Below are 25,913 nucleotides of genomic sequence, written 5' to 3' on the forward strand. Positions count from 1 at the left end.
TGAAAATTCCAGAAATTTTCGATTCCAGAAAATGAAGGAGGGATTTTTAGACTTGTTCAAGAAAAAAAAAATTGTTGGGAGCTTCACATATGCAGTAAGAGATAGTCATTTGCAGATATCCAAGAACTTAAAATGAGATATCGAAGAGCTTAAAATGAGTGTCAACCAAAGTCTCAGTTTGAATTGTTAACTCGAGGAAGTAGCTACCCAGCAAAGGATGAACAAATAACTCAATATAGAGATAACTATAAATAACTCTATAGAGAAACTGTATAAAAGAAAAGATAAAATGGGATGAATTGACTAATCACAGATTTAGCTCTAATAATAATTGAAAGTATAGATTCAAAACAATCCAAATACAATTCATTCTTAGAAGTTTAAAAGTAATCATTTCATATTAACAAATGCCCAGATATTTTTAGAAGAGAGAGGAACAATTAAATGTCTTCATCTTCCATGGTAGAGAAATCAATAGATATTATTCAATTATTGATTTTATAATTAGAAAAAGAAGGATTCCAAGTATATATTTTAGCCATCAATAAATTAAAACTCAACTACAGTACTTCCAAATTGCTAAAAGAAAAAAAATGAAGCAAAGCATAATTCACAGATAAAAAGAAGAAAACAAAGGCAGCTGTGTAGAAACAAAGCTATAGAAAACACAGAATAAGCACAAGTAAAACAAGTTCAACTATTATGACAAATACAAATTTATTAAAGCCCAACTCCCTATTAAAAACACAAAGACTCTTATATTAGGCTAAATATACTATAACTAGACTTTATAATAGGGTTTTCTGTACCAGGAATAAACTAAGACAATGTGACAGCTTTAAAATAAAAGCTGGGTGGTGATGTATTTTATAACCACAACAATAACAATCAAAGAAAAGGATTCAAAGCAAAAGCATTCAATAGAGAAAATGGATTCTTTCATAGTAAAGAATAATCTGTAATGATCCTTTAAAAATGATAATCCTATTGTGAAGGTTGCAGAGAGTGGCCCACTTAGTGGTGAGAAGTCTGAGAATACATACCAAAAGATGAACACAATGTGATTAGCCAGAGTCAAGACATTTTCAGGTATCTACACAGCTCATAATGCTCTCCTTAACTTCCCCACTCACGTGGGCATCTGTCGGCTGTATTTGTACATCATGACTCCCCTCCACATGCGTCCCCAACCCCAGGAACAGGAACTGAAACTAAAGATGGGCACCTGCCCTGATTCCAGCAGAGATAAATCAGATGCTCTCTCTCGGAAACTCGAGATTGAACCTGAGAGATTCTCTTTCTTCCTGGACTTGTCTCCTGAAGAGGGAAGGTATAAATCCAAGTGCAGTGGATTGCCTGTCTTCTATCGTCCATAGAGACTGAGAAATAGAGAAGTCCTACGTACAGAAGAACCACTGAGACAGACACATAGGAAAGTTTCCTGGATTCCTGGTGGCCCTACAGTTGCTTGTCCTCTGCCTTTATGAAGTCTGGGTACAAAGCCACCCTTGGGTTCACTTTTCTCTTGAGAAGCTTCTTCTACCCTCAGCTGATTTGTGTTACTTACACCCAGGGTTCCTAATTAACAATTATCTAGGACCCACCAATCCTAGTTCTGAGAATTGTGCAAAAATTTGTGTATAAAGATATTCCTTGAAGTGCTATTTGTAACAGGTAAATTAGAAACAATCCAAATGTGAAATAATAGGAGATTGGGTGTACAGATTGACACATACATGCAAATGGAGGAAAATACAGCCATTAAAAGTCATTCATGTGGAATACAATCACTGATTAAGGGAAATGTTTACTTTCTATTGTTTAATTTTTAAAAAGCATACGATTTTTGGGGCGGGGGGAAGGCTCAGATGATGGTGGGCTTCCCTGGTGGCTCGGGTGGTAAAGAATCTGCCTGCAATGCAGGAGACCTGCGTTTCGATTCCTGGGTCAGGAAGATCCCCTGGAGAAGGGAATGGCAACCCACTCCAGTATTCTTGCCTGGAGAATGCCATGGACAGAAGAGCCTGGCGGACTAGTTCATGGGGTTGCAAAGAATCAGACACAACTGAGCAACTGACACTTTCCTAACACTTTCAGATGATGATATAGCCAAAGGATGCAATGATTACGGATCCCTAACATGGATCATAGCCACCGCATCTTTGTGAGTTTCTTGAGAAAGAGATATATACAAGGAACAATGGCAAGGGAAGGCATTTTAGTATCAGCTGGGCTTGGACCCCAAATCCAAGTGCAGAGCCCAGAGTCATCAGGTAAACTGAACTGAACCATATGAACTACGTTTCTCCCTAAGCTAATTTGGCTTTAAAAGCTTCAGTGTGCATGCTCAGTTGCTCAGTCGTGTCCAGCTCTTTGTGACCCCCTGGACTGTATGTAGTCCAGCAGGCTCCTCTGTCCACGGAATTTTCCAGGCAAGAATACTGGAGTGGGTTGCCACTTCCTACTCCACAGGGTCTTCCCAACCCAGGGATCAAACCCAAGTCTCTTGGGTCTCCTGCACTGGCAAGCTGATTCTTTACCACTGAGCCACCTGGGAAACCCCAGGAAGTATCAGAGGTAAGGCCAATTCAGCCCAAGGAGGAATGTAGCAAGAGAGTCAATGGGAAAGAATTCAATGTGCAGTGAATGACCCATAGTGTCTACTGCTGGAGCTGAGGGCTCTGCCCACCTATTAGCATGTTAACATGTACTGGAGACTAAGCTGTTCAGTGCTTCACTCCCCAGGGGAACAAGGGGATGCAGACAAAAGGAAACAGAGAAGTTTTGAATGCACCCCTGCCCTTGAGTTCTGTAGTCATAACACGGCTGATCCAGAGTGTGTTTGTGGGGAGAGAAGAGTTTTCTGTAAGAGATCCAAAGTCATACACTAAAATGCTAGCAATAGTTATACCCAGGTAGTGGGACTTGGAGAATTATTGTTTTTAAGTATTCCACCAGCTTTCTGCATTGAGCAGAAATTTTTAATTTTAAAAAATTAATTTTTAAAATGTAATGGGAAATTGATCGTCTATCAAACTATAACCACAAACTATAAAATACCCAGGCTGTGCTTAGGCAGAGATTTCTTTGAACGATTTTTTTTTTTCTGGGAAAGTGAAATGTGTCTTAGAAAGTTTTAGAAGGTATGTTTTAAAGGTAAGCATGAGGCTGAGAATGTAAGGTATCAATTTTTTAAAAATTCTACAAAGGAAAACATTGAGAACTGGCTAAATAAAAATTGAATGCTTGTACACACCAGAAGAGTGCCATAAACAAATCAGGAGCAAATGATAAATTGGGAAATATGTTAATAGGCAAAGACCAACCTGAATATACATAGAGTTTTTCAAATTTGTAGGAAAAATAGAAGCAAAGGACATGAACAGAGAGTTAAAAATAAATATGCAAATAGTCCATTAATATTGCCTAACTAGTTGTCACGGAGAAGGCAACGGCACCCCACTCCAGTACTCTTGCCTGGAAAATCCCATGGACGGAGGAGCCTGGTGGGCTGCAGTCTATGGGGTCACTAAGAGTCAGGGACGACTGAGCGACTTCACTTTCACGTTTCACTTTCATGCATTGAAGAAGGAAATGGCAACCCACTCCAGTGTTCTTGCCTGGAGAATCCCAGGGACGGGGGAGCCTGGTGGGCTGCCGTCTGTGGGGTCGCACAGAGTCAGACACGACTGAAGTGACTTAGCAGCAGCAGCAGCAGTTGCTCCGAAGCACGTGGAATCTTCCCAGACCAGGGATCGAACCCGTGTCCCCTGCACTGGGACCACCAAAAATTGGTGACTGTTTCCTCTGCTGGCTCTAAGTTCTGTGAGGCAAGGACTGTCTGCTTACTTCTGCATTGGTGAATTGAATGTCAGAAGGCCCCGTGAGCATCTGGAACTCGTGTTTCACGTGCCTCGGGCTCTAAGTGACGTCATCCTAGAGTGATGTTCACCGTGAAGGGTACCCCACCACCTAGCACTGTCCCCAGCACTTTCTTGCCCTATCTTTCATATTTAGTCCGTATTTCTGCATAGGGTTTCAATCTCGAGCTGAAAAGTTTCCTCTGTGCCTTTAATGTTTATGGTGCAGTATAAATCCCGGGGACAGAAGAGCCTGATGGGCTACAGTCCATGGGGTCGCAAAGAGTCGAACATAGCTGAGTGACTGAGCATGCAAGTGTTGCCAGTGGTAAATTTCAAAAAAAAAGAGAGTACTATTTTTCGAAACAGCAAGAGTTGAAGTGTTTTCAGAGATAATAACAACAGTGGTGGCAACAGCAGCTGACTAACACTCAGTGCTCAACCATGTGCCAGGTAATGAAAGGCAGCCTAGTTACGAGCCCACATTGAACTTGGCCTCAGTGATACCCTCCACGCATAGGCCAGTCTCTGCCCAGAGGGAGATGCTTGTCGGTTTAGAAAATCCACTGAAGCCACAGCACTTGGCCCAAGGTCAAAAGAGAAATTAGCAATCGTGCTGGCCCTCACCTAGACCACACAGAGCATTTAGATGGTGACTAGTGGAAAGAACATGGGATATGAGAGCAGCCAAACCTGGATTCAAACCCTGCCTGTGCCACTTACTTCCTGTGTGACCCTAGAGAAGTAACTGAACCTTTCTCAATCTCAACTTGCTCATAAGTAAAGTGAGAACACCTCACAGGGGAATCTGCTATTGTGAAAATTCAAGGTGACAAAGCATGAAAGTGCCTGAGATACAGTTGTTGTTGTTCTGTCGCTAAGTCGTGTCCAGCTCTTTGGGACCCCATGGACTGCAGCACGCCAGGCTTCCCTGTCCTTCATTATCTCCCGGGGTTTGCTCAGGTTCATGTCCATTGAGTTGGTAACACTAGCTAACCACATCCTCTGCCACCCACTTCTTCTCTTGTTCTCAGTTTTTCCCAGCATCAGGGTCCTTTTCAATAAGTCAGCTCTTCATTAGGTGGCCAAAGTATTGGAGCTTCGGCATCAGTCCTTCCAGTGAATCTTCAGGGTTGATTTCCTTTAGGATTGACTGGTTTAATCTCCTTGCAGTCCAAGGGACTCTCAAGAGTCTTCTCCAGTATCACAATTCAAAAGCATTAATTCTTCGGCACTCAGCCTTCTTTATGGTTCAACGCTCACATCCGTACATGACTACTGGAAAGACTGTAGCTTTGACTATACAGATCTACAATATACTGACATACAGTAGCTTCTCTCCCCTCTCTTCAGCACTGGGCCCTGTCACCAACTTCTTATATCCTCTCTCCTTTATCATTAGTCTTGATATTTGGTTCCTGGTTTTTGCATCAAAAGCAAACAAACCAACAAAAAGATGGCAGCAGATAAGCAAGATAGTACTTGGCTGACTTTCTCCTGTGTGCAGATAAATACTCGTTAACATCTGCTGTGTGGATAGATGAGGAGTGAAAACATGAGGTGCTGAACTAGTGAATGACCACGTGTCCCAAGAGTGATGCTCTTACATCAACTTGTCTGCTCTTGTCTTTTCAGCTTATCCACTCACCAAATGCCCTCCTCCCACCATCCTCCCCAATGCTGAAGTTGTCACAGAGAATGAAGAATTCAACATAGGTAACATCTCCCATGCCAGCAAGGACTGGGCTGGGGAGGAGGGACGGGGTGGGGGGCAGTTCTGGCCAGTGGGGCTCAGCTCTCTCTCCTGTCCATGAAGAGGAACAATAGACTCAACGCAAACGGGTTGATATTCTGTCAACTGAGGTTCACTCAAAATACAGTCACTCTTTGTTTTAGCCATGCATAGCCAGAGGAGCTAGAAAAGAGATTTTCTTCCATGATTCAAGTCAGGATGTCTTTTGAAATAAGTCCATACAGGACACTATAAAAAGTTCCTGGATCGTGGACCATTCTTAGGCTCAACACAGCTGAGCTGCGAGAGGGGAGCTGTGGTCATCTGTGTCATTCGATTGGAGATGAGCTAATTGTTCACTCAACAGAACACACCCCGTCACTGATCATCTTGCCTGGAAGTGGGTTCAAGTGGTACTAAGGGGTGCCAGTCAGCCCTACCCAGTCTTCTCCAGGAAATCCCCATATTGGTCTCTCCTTGACAGGTGACATCGTACGCTACCGGTGCCTCCCTGGATTTACCTTAGTGGGGAATGAAATCCTGACCTGCAAACTTGGAACTTACCTGCAGTTTGAAGGGCCGCCCCCAATATGTGAAGGTAATTGCAGTGAACCATGCTTTAGAGTTTCTCCAAAACAGAGCCCCTGTTTTCCTTTCTCTGTATTCCCAGCCCCTGCCCGTGAAGTAAGAGGTCACTTGGCAAATGCTGGAATGAGTGAGTGAGTGTTCTAGGTAGGTTCTCTGCCCTGCTTCTAGATCCAGGGCTTTGAATTGGCCATAGAGGCCTCATTTATTTCTGTCCTTTTTGCTTTAAAAAAAAAAAAATCTTGGCCTTGTTGGAAGGTAGGTGGGATCTTAGTTCCCTGACAAGGGATTGAACCCACACCCCCTACATTGGAAGTGCAGAATCTTAATCAGGGAAATTCCTTCCTTTTTTCTAACTGACACTCCCTGGAAATGGAAGGAGGTCATGGGACCTCTGGTGGGAGTTGAGGCTCACACACCAACCTTGCCTTACTGGAGTACAGGTGTGTCCAAAACCCTGTGTGCTGAGCTAGGCAACCAAGAGACCGCAGTTGTCTTTATTCCAGTGGAGTGATGACTGAAGGTGGATGCGCTTCACCAAGTTACCCCAGCTAACACCCCAAAACAATACCTTCCGCTCACGAGGCATCTGACTTGGGGCAAGATACCTAACTGTCCTGTGCCTAATTGGTAAAATAAGGATAAGACTATTCGCTCAGTCGTGTCCGACTCTTTGCGACCCCTTGGACTGTAGCCCACCAGGCTCCTCCGTCCATGGGATTCTCCAGGCAAGAATACTGGAGTGGGTTGCCATTTCCTTCTCCAAAATAAGGATAATGATATTACTAATGTCATGGCCTTGTTATGAGGAATTACATGAGTCAGCAGTGTAAAGCACTTTGGAACTATGCCTGGCCCGTAGTCACTGTTCGGTGTGGCCTCTTATTAGAGTTTCTAGTTCTGCTGCTGCTTCTAGTGCTGTTGCTACCAACAGATATTTAGTAGCCTATGGAGAAGCAGGTCAGCTTCTCCTCCATCTCTAAGAAAACAAGAGTAGGGAGAATCTGTAATATGGATTGTTATCGAGGAAGAGAGGGACCACAAGCCCCAGAATCAGGCTGCTGATATACTGAGAAATTCAGGATCTATTTCAGTTGAGCTGACCCATCCACATACCAGATGACCAGCCCCCAGTTACAGTGAACTTTAGTCTTCATCGTTGATTAGCTCCAGCCCTAGTTTCTCATCATCTCTGGCTCTGTTTCTATGTCTACGTGGCTCCAGTCTTCCTGCTTTACTCTCCATTCTCAGCCTCATGCTTTCCTCTGGGACTCGGTGTCATGCTGGCTTCCCAAAGTATGACCCTTCATAGTCTTTTTTTGTAACAACAGCTTTATCAGGGTATAATTCATATGCATGCAGCCCATCCACTTTAAGTGTATGCATCAATGGTTTTTAGCACCTTCAGGGTTTTGCCACCATTGTCACAATCCATTTTAGAACATTTTAATCACCCCCCCCCCAAAAAAGAAGTCTTGCAGTCAGTTAACAGTCAGTTCCCATTTCTTTCCAGCCCCCTCAGATCCAGGCAATCACCAAACCAGTTTCTGTCTCTGAATTTGCCTATTCTAGGTTAATATAAATGGACTCCTACAATGTGTGGTCATTTGTGACTGCCTTCTTTCATGTAGTATAATGTTCTAAAAGTTCATTCATGTTGTAGCATGTATCAGCACTTCATTCCTTTTTTTTTGCCCAGTAATATTCCATTGTGGACTTCCTCCATGACTCAGTGGTAAAGAATCTGCCTGCAATGCAGGGGCCACAGGTTCAGTCCTTGGGTTGGGAAGATCCCCTGGAGGAGGGCATGACAACCCACTGTAGTATTCTTGTCTGGAAAATCCCACGGACAGAGGAGCTTGGTGGGCTACAATCCATAGGGTCGCAGAGTCGGACACGACTGAAGTGACTTAGCACGCACACATTCCATTGTATACATACCACATTTTGTTTATATACTCACTGATGATGGGTATTTGAGTTGTTTCCACTTGTAGCTATTATGAATAATGCTGCTATGAGCATTCATGTACAAGTTATGTGAAACATACGTTTTCGCTTCTCCTAGGTATGTATCTAGGAGTAGAATTGCTAAGTCATATGGTAATTGGTAACTCTATGTTTAAGCTTTTAAGGAACTGCCAGAGTATCCTCCATAGTGGCTGAACCATCTTCCATTCCCACCAGCATTGTATGAGGGTTTCAATCTTTCCATGTCCTCTCAGTTATTACCTGTCTTTTTAATTACAGCCATCCTAGTGAGTGTAGTGGGTACCTCATTATTGTTTTGATTTGCATATTCCGATGGCTAAGATTTCCAGCATTTTTTCATGTGCTTATTGTTCATTTGCACAAAGAAAAGTCTATTCGGATCCTTTGCCCATCTTTGATTGTTATTTATCTGTTTGATTATTGAGTTGTAGGAGTTTTTATATATATTCTAGATACAAGTCCTTTATCAGATGTGTGATTTTTTTTAAAAAATTTCCCATTTTGTGGGTTGTCTTTTTACTTTCTTGATGGTGTTCTTAGAAGCACAGAGGTTTTTAATTTTGATGATGTCCAATTTATGTATTTTTTCTTTTGGTGCTTGTACTTTTTGTGTCATATCTAAGACTATTGCCTAATCCAAGGTCAAGAAGATTTACGTCTGTGTTTTCCTCTGAGAGTTTATAGTTTTAGCTCTAACATTTAGGACTTTATCTGTTTTGAGTTCATTTTTATATATAGTGTGAGGTAGGAGTCCAACTTCGTGATTTTGTGTATAGATATCTAATTGTCCTGGCGTCACTTGCTGGAAAGACTGTTCTTTCCCCATTGAATTGTCTTGGCACCCTGTCAAAATCAATTGACTATGAATTGGGGTTTTAAGACAATTTTTATTGGAGTATAGTTGATCCACCATGCCAGGCTAGCCCCAGGGACACAGAAAAGTAAATTGAAAGGTTTATTTCCTGATCCTCAATTCTATTCTCTTGAATCTATCATTATGCAAGTACTCCACCATCTTGATTACTGTAGCTTGGTCATACGTTTTGAAATCAAAAAGTGTGAGTTCTCCAACTTTGTTCTTCATTTTCAAGATTATTTTGGATATTCTGAGTCTACTGAATTTCCTGAATTTTAGAATCAACTTGTCAATATCTACAAAGAAATGAACTGAGATTTTTATAGAGACTGAGTTGAATCCATGGGCCAGTCTGGGTCTCACTGCCATCTTAACTATATTATCTTCCAGTCCCTTAATAGAGATCATTTTCCATTCATAACCACTTCATTGTATAACTTTCTTTTATCTTTTGGCTTATTCTTCTCTTTTCTGCCTCAGATAATGCCTTTCCAATGAAGTCCTAGTCTTCTCTGACAAGGATAAGACATTTTTCTTGTTATCTTGAAGGCTTGCTATGGCAACATAGAAAATTTGGTGAAATTCAAACCTAAAAAATCTACAGTATAATTATAGAATATCAAGGATAAAGAGAAAGCATTATATTTAAATATATATTTATCTTTTCATGGATAAAAGCTAAATCAGACTCATAGCACTATTGAATCAAAAATAATACCTACCAAAAGATAAAATGCAGCAGAAAATATAATTGTAAACTGAAATTATAAACCCAGCTAAATTATCAGTTAAGAGTGAGAATGAATTAATGAAATCTTCAGATACACAAGGACTAAGTAGTTACTGCCCTACTAAAAGCATAATTAAAGGATACACTTCAGTACATTACTCAATAACAAGCAATCCCCACATCTCAGTGGTTTAACACAACAAAAGTTTATATCTTCTTCAAAAAATTTTCTGAAATCCAAATAACTCTATAGAGCTGCTAACTCCATGATCCAGGCTGCTTGACTCTTGTGCTGCTGTCTGAAATCTAGGCCCGCTCTTCCAACCTCCGTTGCAGCAAAGGAAGACAGAAATGGACATTCGCATAAGGGCTTTTCACTTCCTCAGCCCCAAAGTGACACTCATGGTTCTACTCACATCTCATTGGCCAGAAATAGGCACATGGATGGAAAGTGAAGTTTTTTATATGCTCAGGAAATAAAAGAAAATGTGATATTGGTAAACCCCAGAAATATCTACCACATTTAGCAACTATCTGTTTAATTATTGAGTGGTAGGATTTATCTATATATTCTAAATGCAAGTCCTGAATCAGATGTGTGATTTTCAAAAATTATTTCCCATTTTGTGGATTGTTTTTTCACTTTCTTAATGGGGTTCTTGAAGCACAGAAGTTTTTAATTTTGATGATGTCCAATTTATACATTTTTTTCTTTTGGTGTTCAGCAAGAAAATGAATACAGGTAGAATGATTCGGATATAAAAACTAACAATAAGCTAAGATATCAGTGTTTCTGCACGGACTGCTTGCTGCAGGTCATGCAGTCACAAAGAGTCAGACACGACTGAGCGACTGAACAGCAATAACAAGAAATCAGTAAAATACAGTAGTAGATATGTTTATGTAGACTGTAGAAAATAAAAAATCAGAAGACAACTGGACAAATAAATTACACTGGAGAACTTATTTAGAAGAAAGAAAAAATGAGTTAAGGACCCTTTCTTGCTGAGGAAAATCATAAATATTGATTAACCATGTACATTATTAAAAATATATACATTTAAATACAATGTTTAAACTTATACATAGTTTTCTTAAATTATGTATGCCACAGTATGCATACATTCTAAATCCATAATCGAAAATAATGAGAGTAAAGAAAATTTTATTAATACAATGCTTGCATCTCAGTCATTCAGTCATGTCCAACTTTTTGCAACCCTGTGGGCTATGGCCATCCAGGCTCCTCTGTCCATGGGATTATCCCAGGCAAATACCAGAGTGGGTTGCCATTTCCTCCTCCAGGGAACCTTCCTGACCCAGGTGTCGAACCTGTGACTCCTGTGGCTCCTGCATTGGTAGGCAGATTCTTTACCACTGAGCCACCTGGGAAGCCCTATGGTTAATCCAATAGGAAACATTAAAGGAGAAATTTTTTAAAAATCATGGTTAACAAAAATTGCAAAAAATAAGATAGCAAAACTAAGTGCAAATATATGTGCAACCATGATAAATACAATTGAATCAAACTGCTAATTAGAGATCAGAGATTTTTAGATTGGTAAAAATTTCAAAGTCTAGTTATAGGCTTTCCATGAACTTAGAATTGAATATCTTCATTTGCCTCTCTAGGGTATCATTCATCCCTGATCTGAAACAAAATATTTTTTAAAAAATAGATAGCAAGTACTGACCTCTAAAATCTGGTGTAGCAAAACGAATCTTAGACAAAATAGAATTTAAGGCAGAAAGCATTAAAGGGAATAAAGAGGAGTATTTCATGCTGATAACACAATTTATCAAGAATATGTAAGAGTCATAAATGTCTCGGTACCTAACAATAGTATTGAAATATATAAAGGAAAAATTCATAGAATTACAGGGAGAAAGAGACAAATTCACAATTATGGTGGTAGACTTCAACATCTCTGTCAATGACCAAGAATAAGCGATTAACATATTATTTGTATAATACGGTTATATTGATGAGTTTTTGTTGCAAAACACCATGCAAAAGTTTAGAGGCTTTAAAGAGTAATTATTTATTTGCTACAAAAGTTGCACTTTAAATATAAATACCAGATAGATATGAAATATGAAAGAAGAGAAAAAGATATGTCATAAAAATGGTAAACATAAGAAACATAAAGAAATTTCAAATAATACTGCAAGCAAGAAGTATTACTAAAAATAGAGATATTTCAAAATGACAAATAGGCTAATTTCATTAAAAGAGATATATAAGTATATATGCAGATGATAAAGCAAATTAAAAACACATGAAGGAAAAGCCAAGAGGAATGAATGTAAAAAATAAAGACAAACTGCAGAATAAGAGAAGATATTCAGAGTATGCATATTTTTAAAAAGGCCTTGAATGTAGACTACGTAAGGAACTTTTACAACTGAGTAATAAGACAATCCAATGAAAATATATGCAAGAGACTTGAACAGACACTTTGTAAAAGAAGATAATGAACGGCCAGTAAATATATGAAAAGATGCTCAACATCATTAGTCACAAGGAAAATGCAAATTAAACCATAATGAAATATTATTGTGCACCCACTAGAATAGCTTAAATTTAAGACTAACAGTATGAGGGTTAGAAAAAATGTGGAGCAGTTAGAATTTTCATATGTTGCTGGTTGAGATATAAAATCTTTCTGGTCACTTTAGAAAACGGATAGAAGTTTCTTCTGAAGATAAATGCATCTACCCCATCACCCAGCAATTCTACTCCTAGTTATTTACTGAAGAGAAGTGAAAACCCATATCCATAATAAGACTTTTATATTAATTTTGTAATAATCCAAAAATGGAAACAACCCCAATGTTCCTCAGTAGAATCAATAAGCAAATTGTCCCATGATTGCTAGAGAGCAATAAAAACAAAGGAAATGGTGATACATAGATCAGCATCAGTCGACTCCTACAAAAACGACATTTAGCAAAAGAAACCGGACCAAAAAATAATACATATATGATTCTATTCGCATGAAGCTCTGCTACAAGCAAAACTCCTCTGTGTTTATAGAAATAGCACCACTGATTCCCTGGAGCATTGGGGCAGATCATACTGTTTGCAAAGGGACATGAGAGAACTTTCCGGGGCAATGGAAATAATCTGTATTCTGATTGTGGTAGTGGTTACACAGGTGTATACATCTGCCTAAATGCAAATTGTACCTAAAATCTGTGCATTTTATTGTATGTAAATTATTTCTCTAAGAATCTGAAATTAAAAAGAACTTCATAGGACTTCCCTGGTGGTCCAGTGTCTAAGACTCCACACTCCCAGTGAAGGGGCCCAGGTTCCATCCCTGGTCAGGAAACTGGATCCCACATGCTAGGCTGTTTCCTTCTGTTCCTGGTATAATCATAGTCATCATTGCTACAATTTATGGAGGCTATATGTTTCATGCTTTACATAGATTATTTAGTTTAATACTATAATATATAGTATATATAATATAATCTTAATATATAATGAAATAACAGTATCATATAATGTATAATATCATATCATATATAATCTTAATATATAATTACATAACATAACATATATATGTGTATATATGACATTTGGTATAATACAACAGCACTGTAAGGTACAAGTTATCTTTCTGGGTTGGCAATGGAGAAGCATTTGCACAGAAAGGCAGTAATTTGTTCAAGATCACATAGGCAGTAAGTGACAGAGATGGACTCTAAATCCAGGTGTTCAGTTCAGTCGCTCAGTCGTGTCCAACTCTTTGTGACCCCATTGACTGCAGGACGCCAGGCCTCCCTGTCCATCACCAATTCCCGGAGTTTACTCAAACTCATGTCCATTGAGTCGTTGATGCCATCCAGGCATCTCATCCTCTGTCGTCCCCTTCTCCTCCCGCCTTCAATCTTTCCCAGCATCAGAGTCTTTTCAAATGAGTCAGCTCTTTGCATCAGGTGACCAAAGTATTGAAGCGTCAGCTTCACATCAGTCCTTCCAATGAATATTCAGGACTGATTTCCTTCAGGATGGACTGATTGGATCTCCTTGCTGTCTAAGGGACTCTCAAGAGTCTTCTCCAACACTACAGTTCAAAAGCATCAATTATTCAGTGCTCAGCTTTCTTTATAGTCCAGCTCTCACATCCATACATGACTTCTGGAACAACCATAGCCTTGACTAGACTCAAAATCCCATGTGCTTACCTCCGCCCTATACTCTGTATAAATCAAATCCAGTTAACTCTTGGGTTTGAGGATGCCTTATTGTTGTCTGTATGTATGTATCATCCCCACATGTGAGTTAACAAGTGACTCCAGCCAACTGGCCAAGCCTGAGTCTCAGCAATGCAGTGGCACTGACACAGAATCAGAGACCAACTCACACCACGGAGCAGTATAAGGAGGGGTGTCGGAATTTTGCTTGATGTGCTCAAATGCCGGCTGGCTTTCCAGTGGTTGTCCTCTACCCCAGGGACGAGCCATTGTGTTGGCATTCGTTCCACCTCCATCCCACATACCTGGTATTTCTCTTTCTTTCTCCAAGTGCACTGCCCAACGAATGAGCTTCTGACGGATTCCACAGGTGTGATCCTGAGTCAGAGCTACCCTGGCAGCTATCCCCAGTTCCAGATCTGCTCTTGGCTGGTGAGAGTGGAGCCCGAATATAACATCTCCATCACAGTGGAGTACTTTCTCAGTGAGAAGCAGTATGATGAGTTTGAGATCTTTGATGGTAAGTAAATTAAATCGTTCCCCGCTGCAGACGGTACCGACTGGCTTAAACCCTAGGAATCTATGACACAGCCTTCCAGTTAGGACTTTCCAGATGTTCCACGCAAGGTCTTTCTCTACCACAGAAACTCCAGTACCATAAAAATTGATGAGTTATATGATCCGAACAATGGGGCTGCTGGTATTGCAACCTGGACCTTCTATAACACCCTCCCTTAAATTTAGCCACCACACAAAGCTGGCACCTTGAATGTTAGCCAGTAAATGGGTCATAGTGAAGAGTATGCAGCCTCCAAAACCCAAAGAAGTCTACCAAACACTGTGCTTCCTTCTTGGTGGTAGGAGGGTAAAGATGCAATAACCTGCTCTTTAATTTGGAGGAAATGTCTCAGCATGCCCTGGGCCATAGGACCCTAAAAAGTTCACTTGATTCTTTAGGATTTCTCTCTCACCCTCTGGAGTACCTGTGTCTTGCAAAGGCATCTGTACTGGTGGTTCCTTCTGGCACATCAGATCCAGTTAATACAATGTCATCCACATAGTAAATCAATAAGCTATGCTGCAGGAAGTCCAGATGGTCCACATATCTTCCTACTACATTATGACAGAGAAGGAGAATTAACATAGCTCTGGGGCAAGACACGGATGTATACTGTTGTTTATTTCATGTAAATGCAAATTGCTTACGATTCTCCTTTCTGGTGGGTATAGAAAAGAATTCCTTGCTAGATCAGTACCTGCATTCCATATAACCAAGGCGACAATAATCTACTCTAATGAGGCTGCTGTGTCTGGCATAGTTACTGCAGTTGAGGCTTCCATGGGGTTAAGTTTCGGAAATAAGACTCCATTTCTTACCAATTCTAGCCATATTTAACCCCGTTGTAACAAAGGAGCCTTGAGAGTCCTTTGGGTTCCAGGTAGCAGCATTGAATTCACATGCTCTGTATACAGAAGTCTTCTAAATATCCAGACATTCCCTTTTCTCCAATATTCAGTTATCTGAATTACTAGTGGTAGGTCTTTTGGGATAAAGACTTGGGGAATCAGCACTGTATACATGGGTGTTGTTTTGCAAGGACCTGTGTCATCAGGACCCAGCCTCTCCTTCAGCCAAAGTATTCTGGCTCAAGTCTCCAAATTATTCCAGTGATTGGAACTTTCTATGCCCTTTTGGTTATATATTCATGATCTGCTTCGTTCATATGTTCATTTGTTTTTGGCTCTCCATCTATCTTGCCCTGAGGAACATCACGTTCTGTGATCCATCTCCATTGAGCCTATAGATCAGGCCCTCCTGGTTGCCATCCCAACTTTGCTGCCCATTTTAGTAATCACCCCAGCCTTTCTCCTGATTGCTCAGTGCTTCCACCTGGCCTCTGCATTTAGACTCCTCTCCTTCCCATCAATACTGGGAAGCCCAGCTCTGAGACAGCATCTCCTCCCATCAGTTTCTGCCTACAGAGGATAGCTATTACTCAGGTTGTTGATGATGCTGGTCCTCACCCGCTCCGCAGTGCATTTCTTATTGCTTTAGGAAATGATGTGTCCCCCAGATCCTTCTGAAGGTCAGAGTCAGCTGGTGGGTGTTCTGGTCTAATACAGCAGACCCATCCCAGCATGCCACTTCTCTGAGCCATCTGACCCTTTCCGTCAGAGCTGGCACAGCAGTTCTGATGACTTTCCCGTGTGTAATACGGTCCATCACTTTTCCCACGCTCCCAAGCGCTGTCTCAGCCGCATATGAGAACTATCACTCAGGGCTCTTTGCAGGATAATAAATCCTGTGTTTTGCATTATCCAGCTTTGTACTCTGCAGCCCTTGAATCGGCCCTCTTGGAATGCACTTCCAGGCATTTAAGGTGGAAAAAAAAAAAAGAAGAGGGAGGCCCTTCTGGAAGAGCCCTGGGAAGGAATATTGGGGAGCTGTGTTATTTATGACACTGAGACCTGATGTTTCCTCTAGCTTTATTGCTATATATTCATTCATATTTTTTTTTCCTACCTGGCAGACCCTGAGCTGTTTTTTAATAGGCACAAGTAAGACGGTGAGGTAGAAAAAGTTCCCAGGTTGAAAACCAGCTCTTCCATTAACCAGCATCTTGACCTTGGGCAGGTCCCAGGATAGCAAATAGATGTCATCTCACCTGCCAACCACTCTGCTTTGGCAGGGACTTCTTCGATCCCTGCTTTAGGGTTCAGGAGGAAGATATCCTCGCGCAAGGCCTGTGGATGCGAGAGAGGAGTGGACAGACCAATGATGGTGCTGAGTTTCGGTCTCAAATCTTCACGTCTTCACTTGAGGAGGGGGAAATGGAAGGCGGTTACGTTTAAGGCATCAAGGTTAGTATCTCTGGTAACCGCAATAGTCTGTGATCCCGTGTCCACCATCTTCCCGCAGGGCCCTCGGGACAGAGTCCTCTGCTGAAAGCCCTCAGTGGGAATTACTCGGCCCCCCTGGTTGTCACCAGCTCAAGCAACTCCGTCTACCTGCGCTGGTCGTCTGACCATGCCTACAACCGGAAGGGCTTTAAGATTCGGTATTCAGGTGAGTGAAACATAAGGACTCATGGGAAGGGCCACAGCCCCTGAGCCCCTTAAGTTTCTCACCCAAAACAATAAGCCATGGGCCACATTCTCGACTGCGGTGTAGCTTCTCCACGAGCCTGGAGACCGGCAGCCTTTCTCCTCCACTGAGTCTCTCTCACCTATAGCTGCAGAGTATCCTTGACATCCCACCTCTCCTCTCTCTATACCTCCCCACTTTTAACCTTTCCTTCTTGCTGCTCCTACTGCCAACCTGTGTCTTTTAGACAAGTTTATCATATATGAGCTAATAATGCCTATAGGTGGTCCTGTCCCTAACACTGTTGAAATGTTAATAAAAGTCCCTTAAAACCAGAAAATCCTAAAGATGTGGGTCTCCAACTGGCAGATATTAGACAAGCAGCAAACAGTGGGCTGTATTCCCAGTCCAGGAGCCTCTCTTGTGCTCTGTGAGCCACGTCTCATAGGCAGAGTCAGATTGAGGGCCACGCCAGCTAACTATCTGCCAGGACACAAAACTATCCTTAGAAAGGTAATGAGGCAGAGAAAATCAAGGTTAACTGAACTCCCATCTGGGGATTACTGTCTATCATTGGAAAGAAAACTTGAAAAACTGCCTGCTGCCCATGTTGCAGGGTAGTGGGTCCATTGAGCTGCTGGCCCGTTCTGTGAGCTTGGGAGCAGAAATGAATTACCTAAGACCATAGCCAGTTCCACCAGGGGCTAGTCCTCTCACAGCACTCTTTCCCTGGCTGCATTTGGCCTGGAAGAAACTGAAAGTCGCTCATTCATGTCCAACTCTTTGTGACCCCATGGACAGTAGCCCATCAGGCTCCTCTGTCCATGGGATTCTCCAGGCAAGAATACTGGAGTAGCTTGCCATGCCCTCTTCCTCCAGGGGATCTTCCCCACCCAGGGATCACACCTGGGTCTCCCACATTGCAGGTAGATTCTTTACCATCTGAGCCATCAGGGAAGCTGCATTTGGCCTGTGTTCCAAACAAATGTTGAGCAAATTTTCAAAGAATATTGATTAAGAGGGATGTCAAAACGTAGCCTGAGTTGCCTCTTGTGTCTCAGTCCATCTCTTTGCGCAGGCTGCCCACTTGGAAGACCAGCTCAAACTTAGCTGGTCTAGCTTTATTGCTATATAAAGCTAGAAATCTTAAGAAACTCTTGAGTAGGGATGGCTCCAGGTGAGGGCCAACCAGGAAAGCTGAAGGGAGCCTGGGAAGAGGAGGAGCTTTACGTTCTCAGAGTCCATTTCCTCTGCAAAGTAGACCCCAATTCCTTTCCCCCCACATACACACAAGAGGGAGGGTGGCTTCACGCCCTTTAGCTAGTTGGGCTGCATCAGCCGCTACTTGAATGATTATTAAACAAGTCACTTAGCCTCTTCAGGTCTCAGTTCTTCTTGGTGGAAAAGAAACCTTAAGCTACTGTCAGGGGGATTCAGGCTGATTTCCTAGCAGCTACTAACACAAAAGAGAAATAAAGCAATTTAGTAGCATTTCACTGTGCCGATTGCTACCCCCTGAACTAGAAGTCATTAAGGAGTTGCCCTTGGCTTGATGTTTTTAAAGATTAATCACATGTTTGTGGGTAATGAGTCACTTATAATACATATGCCACTGCAGAAAGTAAATTAATTACATGGTGAAACAGTGAGTCCTTAATGGAAACACAGGAGAATCTTGTAATTTGCCCACGCCTCTATCACCGTGACTAAGTATATTTTATAACTGAGATTCTTGCTGGGGACTGAGGTAGACCTGTGGATCCCACATAAACAGGATGCAGTCGGCAAAGCAGAAGCAAAGGAGGGCATCTGCCTCGGAAGGGGAGGTTTGAGAACTTCAGTTTCACCAGCTGAGGGATGTAATCACGTAAGAGGCCAGCAGACACAGGAAGGGTCCTGGCATCTACGTCCTGACTTATCCCGCACCAGGGATGCTGAAAGCAGATGAACGGGCTTTTTCTTTGTGCTCCTTTGGTCAGCCCTCTTTCCTGGCCTCACAGAACTTCCCCCTGAGGCTCCCTGGCAGAGGTTTGTGTTGCAAGGTCTCTGAGGCTGGGGTCTTCGTCTATTCTCTTCACTGTCGTATTCCCAGCACTTAGAACAGCACCTGACATGTAAGAGACACTTGATGTCTGTCTGTTGGATAAATGAATGAAATAAATTGAAATTGTATGTCAAGGGGAAACGAGGACTGTGGGTTTCACGTCCTGGATTGCCACAACTCCCTCTCCCCCTCCAGCCCCCTACACAACAGAAAGCAGGACTCGGACCATTTACGGAGCACAGAGTGCCCTGCACCAGGCTAGGGGCTTTACAGACGAGATCCCATTTAAATTATCCCAAAACCTATGAGGAAGACATTGCCAATCCCAACGTTCAGGTGAGGAAAGTGGAGCTAAAAGAGCCTGAGAGATTTGTCTCACGTCACAGACCTGTGGAAAGTTGGGCAGTGGAACTCAAGCGCAGCCCTGACTCCAGAGGCCTCAGCCCTGCAGTCACATCTTTCTGAAACCAAGCACATCAGATTGTTTTCTGTGTCTTTTTGGGAGCTAGCAGGATTTGAGAGCCTGAACTTAGCTGCACAACCTGTGCTGCCTCCAGACCCAAAGGTGACCCAGGGCTTCATAGAACTGTTCCTTTTTTTCTTTCTTCTCTTGTTGTTCCTTTCCTTCTCCCCCTTTCTTTTCCTTCTCTTCCCTTCTCTTTTCCTTTCATTTATTTTCGTTTCTTTGGCTGTCCTAGATTGATTGACTGCTTTTCAGTATCGACGTCCTAACTAGCAGTTGACCTGGCAGTGGTGAAGATGGGAAGGAAGGGGAGAAGCAAGGCGGGGGGTGGAGGGTGGGGGGCTGCATGAAGAAGGGCCACCTCTGTCTTCCCGCTGCACACGGTCCCTGACCCTCATCTTGCCATGCAGCTCCCTACTGCAGCCTGCCCAGGGCTCCCCTCCATGGCTTCCTTCTGGGCCAGACCAGCACCCAGCCCGGAGGCTCCATCCACTTTGGCTGCAATGCCGGCTACCGCTTGGTGGGACACAGCATGGCCATTTGTACCCGGCACCCCCAGGGCTACCACCTGTGGAGTGAGGCCATTCCTCTCTGTCAAGGTAAGAAGCTGGTGGGAGAGAGGAGACTGGGTGCTTGGGTCCTACCCACAACTTGGGCTTGTCCCAGGACCAATCACTTCCAAATGTGGGATTACTCATGGATGATTAATTCATTCTTTCAGCAAACATGTACTGAGGATCCATAATGTCTGAAGCCCTAGAGATATACACATGTGTAAAACAAAGCCTCGGTGTTTTCGGAGCAGAGAAGGAGATGGTTGTTGTTGTGCAGTTGATAAGTCCTGTCCTCTTTGTGACCCCATGGACTACAGCATGCCAGGCTTCCCTGTCCTTCATTCTTCCCTGGGGTTTTCTCAGATTCACGTCCAGTGAGTCAGTGATGCCATCCAACCATCTCATCCTCCGTCGTCCCCTTCTCCTCCCACCTTCAATCTTTCCCAGCATCAGGGTCTTTTCCAGTGAGTCGGCTCTTCCCATCAAGTGGCCAGAGTATTGGAGCTTCACCTTCAGCATCCGTCCTTCCAATGAATATTCAGGACTGATTTCTTTAGGGAGATAGATATGTAGCACAGAAATGCAAGAAGGAAGGAAGTGCTGTATCAGGAGTGCAAACGGGGTTGGGGGAGCCCAGGGGTAAGAGGGGACCTACCTGCTCCTCGACAGCTAGGGAATTCCCATAAGAGGGGTCACTTGGGCTCATAGGACAAGAGAAGTCAAGAGCCAGGCACTGGCAAGGAAAGCTTTCTAGGCAACAGCAAGAGCATTTGCAAAGCCACAGACAACAAGAGAGATCACAAAATAGGCCACACAACTGACGGTGTCTGAAGCAGCGTGCCAGGTAGCAGAAGACGAGCTGCGGGGGGAGCAGAGTGAACAGTGACCACCGCCTGCGAAATCAGCAGTGATCAAGCGCCTGATACACTGACCACCACCTGCGAAATCAGCAGTGATCAAGCGCCTGATGCACACCAGGCAGTTCACATGCATTGCTTTCGGTCATTGGTGGAATTTCTTTTTCTTAAAGCAATATACATTCATACTAGAGATCTGAAGAAAAAAACTATAGATAATGCAAAAGAAAAGTATAAAAGACCTATAACCCCATCAATTGAAATCACCACTTTTAACATTTCCTTTGGTCTTTCATATATTATTGATAAAAATGGCATTATTGGTGGACAAAGCTCTCATATTTTGTTAGCATTTATTACATGATTAAATACACTTTGTTATCAATATTTGCAATGATCTGTAGCACTGTAGAAAAACTCACTTGTTCAAGTATCATCCTATTGTTGGTCATTTGAACTTCCATATTTTTTGCTGCTATAAACAGTGCTTCTGCTTAAATCCTTATAATTCTGTCCTTGGGGACATCCATATTTATCTCTTTAAAATAAATCCCCAGAAATGAGATTATTGAATCATACCTATATAAAGTCTACAGCTTTTGACACTCCTTGCTGCCCAGAAAGCTTTTCTTCTCTTATAATTCCACTGCAGCATGTGGTCTCTCCTCTCACATTCTCAGCATTGTGTACTGCATTATAAAAAAGAAAGAAAAATTTACCAGTCACCTTCACGGTCCCATCACTTCATGGCAAATAGATGAGGAAAAGGTGGAAACAGTGACATATTTTATTTTCCTGGGCTCCAGAATCACTGCAGACAGTGATTGCAACTATGAAATTAAAAGATGCTTGCTCCTTGGAAGGAAAGCTATGACAAACATAGATAGCATATGTTTGTCTCTGATTTTTCCCAGAAAGCAGAGACATTACTTTACCAACAAAGGTCTGTAGAGCCAAAGCTATGCTTTACCAAAGTACTCATGTGCAGGTATGAAAGTCGGACCATAAATAAGGCTGAGTGCTGAAGAATTGGTGCCTCCAAATTGTGGTGTTGAAGAAGACTCTTGAGAGTCCCTTGGACTGCAAGGAAATCAAACCAGTCAGTCCTAAAGAAAATCAACCCTGAATGTTCATTGGAAGGAGTGATACTGAAGCTGAAGCTCCAATACTTTGGCCACCTGATATGAAGAGCCAACTCATTAGGAAAGACACTGATACTGGGAAAGATTGAAGGCAAAAGGAGAAGGGGGCAGCAGAGGATGAGATGATGAGATAGCATCACTGACTCAATGGACATGAATCAGAAAACTCCAGGAGATAACGAAGGACAAGGAAGCCTGGCGTGCTGCCGTCCATGGGGTTACAAAGAGTAGGACACGATTTAGTGACTGAACAACAACTTGTTGATGCTAGGAGAATGTTGCTCTTTATTGAGCAAAGGGGAGGTTTCACTGATGCATAGGGCAGATCACTGTGCACGCTAATGGGGAGGGAGAGAGGAAGCCAAAGGGCTGAGAAAATTTTTAAGTTTTTCTTGTCATAAAATATGAATTTTATTTCACAACTTAAAAGTTGAGAATTGTGTTTTATACAGCAGACTTAGGCTCAGAAGACAGCCTTTCAGATAGCTCTGAGGGACTGTTCTGAAGAGGCAAGGGAGGAGCCAGGATATATATGAGTTTTTGCAATAAAAACCAGGTAGTCAGAACATCAAAAGATTACTGTTAATTAAAGAAAAGCAAGCACCTCAGGTTAATAAGTTTAGTGTTCTTTAATATATGTGCATGCTCGGTTGCATCTGACTCTTTGTGACCCATGGACTGTAGCCTGCCAGACTCCTCTGTCCATGGAATTTTCCAAGCAAGAATACATGAATGGGTTGCCATTTCCTATTCCAGGGTATCTCCCTGACCCAGGGATTGCACCTGCCTCTTGTGTCTCCTGCGTTGGCAGGTGGAGGAAGCCCTTCTATATATGGGAAGATGCAGAAGTCAGGGCTCATTGAAGTCATTCCTTTGATATGCACCTTAGCTATCTAGGGCCAGCATCCTCTTCTTTCCCATCCTGAATCCCCTCAAGGTGCACTGCTGGGGTGGCTGCAGGGGCAGAGGAGTCAGCCTATTTGTCTCCATCATGATTTTCCTCAGAGCCCACCCCTGGGGGTGACTGTAGTGGTGGAGGAGTGGATGACTTGAGGGCTGCAACATCCTGTGTTTCCTGATATATGGCAGGCAGCCATACCTTTGTCTCCAGTTGCCACTCCTTTTTAATGCTTATTTTGTTGATGGTGTTTTTAACTTAAAAGGGCCCTTCCTTGCTCACTTTCAGCTTGCTCTCTTTTCAAAGCACTCTTCTCATTTTATTGTATGTCACCTTGACTTTCTCAATAGCTCTCTAGGGCCAGCATCCTGTTCTTTCCCATCATGGATCCCCTCACGGTGCACTGCTGGGGAGGCTGCAGTGGCTGAGGGGGCGGCCCATTGCTCTCCATCCTGAGCTCCCTCTAGAGCATCTGATCCTGCTAATCAGGGGTTTAAAGACTGTAAGTCTTCTGTTACCCGAGTTAGCTCTCTTTCCTAAAGGAGCCTTTTCTATTATTAGTCTTATCTTTGTTTATCTCTTTCACGCTGCTGGTTTTCTTCATATGTATAGTGGTCTTTGCTCATATTTTAAAGGCAAGGTTGATTTTTCCAGACAAAGATGTGGGTTACCTTTGTTATTATTATATACAGCCATCCTTGCCTGCTAGGTCTCTCCCATGAGTAAGAAGTTGAATTGAAAGCACTAGGTGGCATTTCATGGTGGCTCCAAGGAGCTCTGATTCTTCATGTCTCTGCAGACAGAATTTGGCAAGAGGCAAAGTGATAGATAAGAAGTGACTTATTAGAATAGCACGCTCATGAGGCTTACAAGCAGGCAGGTGAGAGGATGCCATGCCCCAAGAACTTAGTGAGCTACAGTTTTATAATGAAAGGGAAAGTGGGGAGGGGGAGAAGATCACCTTCTTCCTCATTCTTGAGTAGATGTCACGTTTCCATCATCAGCTCTTCCTCCGTGGTGAGCAGGGGAGTTTTTTCGTCCTTATATGTTCAAGCCGGGACTGTCATGGCACAATGGAAAGGAGCAAAAAGGCACTCATCTATACTAAAAATGGTAAATCATCTCAGGCTGTAGTATAATGCCGCCTTTTCTTTATATTTTTGTTTTAGTGTGCCCAGAGGAGCATAGTCTTGGAATCACTTAACTTCCTGAGCTCACTGGGCAGGATGTGGGTCTCATGCCTCCAGTTGTATTATTTGGGGGCATGCCTTATGCTTCTGTTGCATGGGTTTTTTGCTAAGCAAGCCCACTTGGTTTTGTGGATAAGCAAACCTGCTTTCTCGAGTGATCACTAACTTATAGGAGCCGCCCATGTGTTTTTCTTTACTTACAGTCCTCCAGTGGGATTAACCATTTAATCACCTACTTAGTCCCTGAACTGAACTGAACTGAGTCCCTTTTGTTGCTGTTGTTCAGTCGCTAAGCCGTGTCTGACTCTTTGCAACCCCATGGACTGCAGCACGCCAGGCTTCCCTGTCCTTCACTATCTCCCGGAGTTTACTCAGTCTCGGGTCCATTCAGTCAGTGATGCCATCCAACCATCTTATCCTCTGTTGCCCCCTTCTCCTTCTGCCCTCAATCATTCTCAGCCTCAGGGTCTTTTACAGTAAGTTGGCTCTTCACATCAGGTGGCCAAAGTATAGGAGTTTCAGCTTAAGCATCAGTCCTTCCAGGGAATATTCAGGGTCGATTTCCTTTAGGATGGACTGGTTTAATCTCCTTGCAGTCCTAGGGACTCTCAAGAGTCTTCTCCAGTGCCACAGTTTGAAAGTATTGGTTCTTTGGTACGCAGCCTTTTTTATGGTCCAACTCTCAATCCATACGCAGGGCTGGAAAAACCACAGCTTTGACGATATGGACCTTTGTCAGCAAAGTGATGTTCAATACTTTTCAATACTCTATGTTTGTCATAGCTTTTCTCCCAAGGAGCAATCATATTTTAATTTCATGGCTACAATCACTGTCTGCAGAAAATAAAGACATATAATCTGTCACTACTTCCACTTTTTCCCCATCTATTTGCCATTGAGTTGATGGGACCAGATGCCATGATCTTAGTTTTTTGAATGTTGAGTTTTAAGCCTGCCTTTTCACTCTTTTCTTTCACCCTCATCAAGAGGCTTCTAGTTCCTCTCTGTTTTCTGTCATTAAAGTAGTATCATCTACACATCTGAGGTTGTTTATATTTCTCCCAGCAGTCTTGATTCCAGCTTGTGAGTCATCCAGCCTAGCATTTCACATGATATACTCTGCACATAAGTTAATTAAGTAGGGTAACAATATACCTTGTCATAGACTATATGAGCCTAGTTGTATTCCTTTCCCAATTTTGAAACAGTGCATTGTTCCATGTCTGGTTCTAACTGTTGCTTCTTGACCCGCATGTAGATTTCTCAGGAGCAGGTGAGGTGGTCTGGTATTCCCATCTCTCTAAGAATTTTCCACAGTTTGTTGTGATCCACACAGTCAAAGGCTTTTAGCATAGTCAATGTCTCTTTACTCTGTCCCTATCAAACTGAGTATATGGCAGAGATAAGCAGGCAGAGGGTCAGCCTTGAGGGTGGGAGCCTTTATATCTAAGAATTAAAAGAGCTTACTCTGGGATACCTGCTCCTACTTGAGCATCCCCAATTCTCTCAAAGGGATTCTTTTCTTTTTCTTCCTTCCTTCCTTTCTTTTTGTTTTCTTGAAAGTGAAGTCGCTCAGTCGTGTCCGACTCTTCGCAGCCCCATGGACTGTAGCCTACCAGGCTCCTCCGTCCATGGGATTTTCCAGGCAAGAATACTGGAGTGGGTTGCCATTTCCTTCTCCAGGGGATCTTCCCAACCCAGCGATCAAACCTGGGTCTCCTG

General features: G+C 42.7%; 1 protein-coding gene across 1 annotated transcript in view; it reads left to right on the forward strand.

The window, feature by feature from the left end:
- Nucleotides 1–25,913, forward strand: part of CSMD2 (CUB and Sushi multiple domains 2) — a 689,877-nt gene that overhangs the window by 601,310 nt on the left and 62,654 nt on the right. The window contains exons 45-49 of the mRNA XM_015467054.3: nt 5,496–5,576; nt 6,077–6,190; nt 14,290–14,478; nt 16,879–17,025; nt 19,961–20,149. Coding sequence (XP_015322540.1) covers nt 5,496–5,576; nt 6,077–6,190; nt 14,290–14,478; nt 16,879–17,025; nt 19,961–20,149 — 720 coding nt within the window. The remainder of the gene's footprint in view (nt 1–5,495; nt 5,577–6,076; nt 6,191–14,289; nt 14,479–16,878; nt 17,026–19,960; nt 20,150–25,913) is intronic.

This window comes from Bos taurus, chromosome 3, assembly GCF_002263795.3.
Source record: "Bos taurus isolate L1 Dominette 01449 registration number 42190680 breed Hereford chromosome 3, ARS-UCD2.0, whole genome shotgun sequence".
Taxonomy (NCBI): Eukaryota; Metazoa; Chordata; class Mammalia; order Artiodactyla; family Bovidae; genus Bos; species Bos taurus.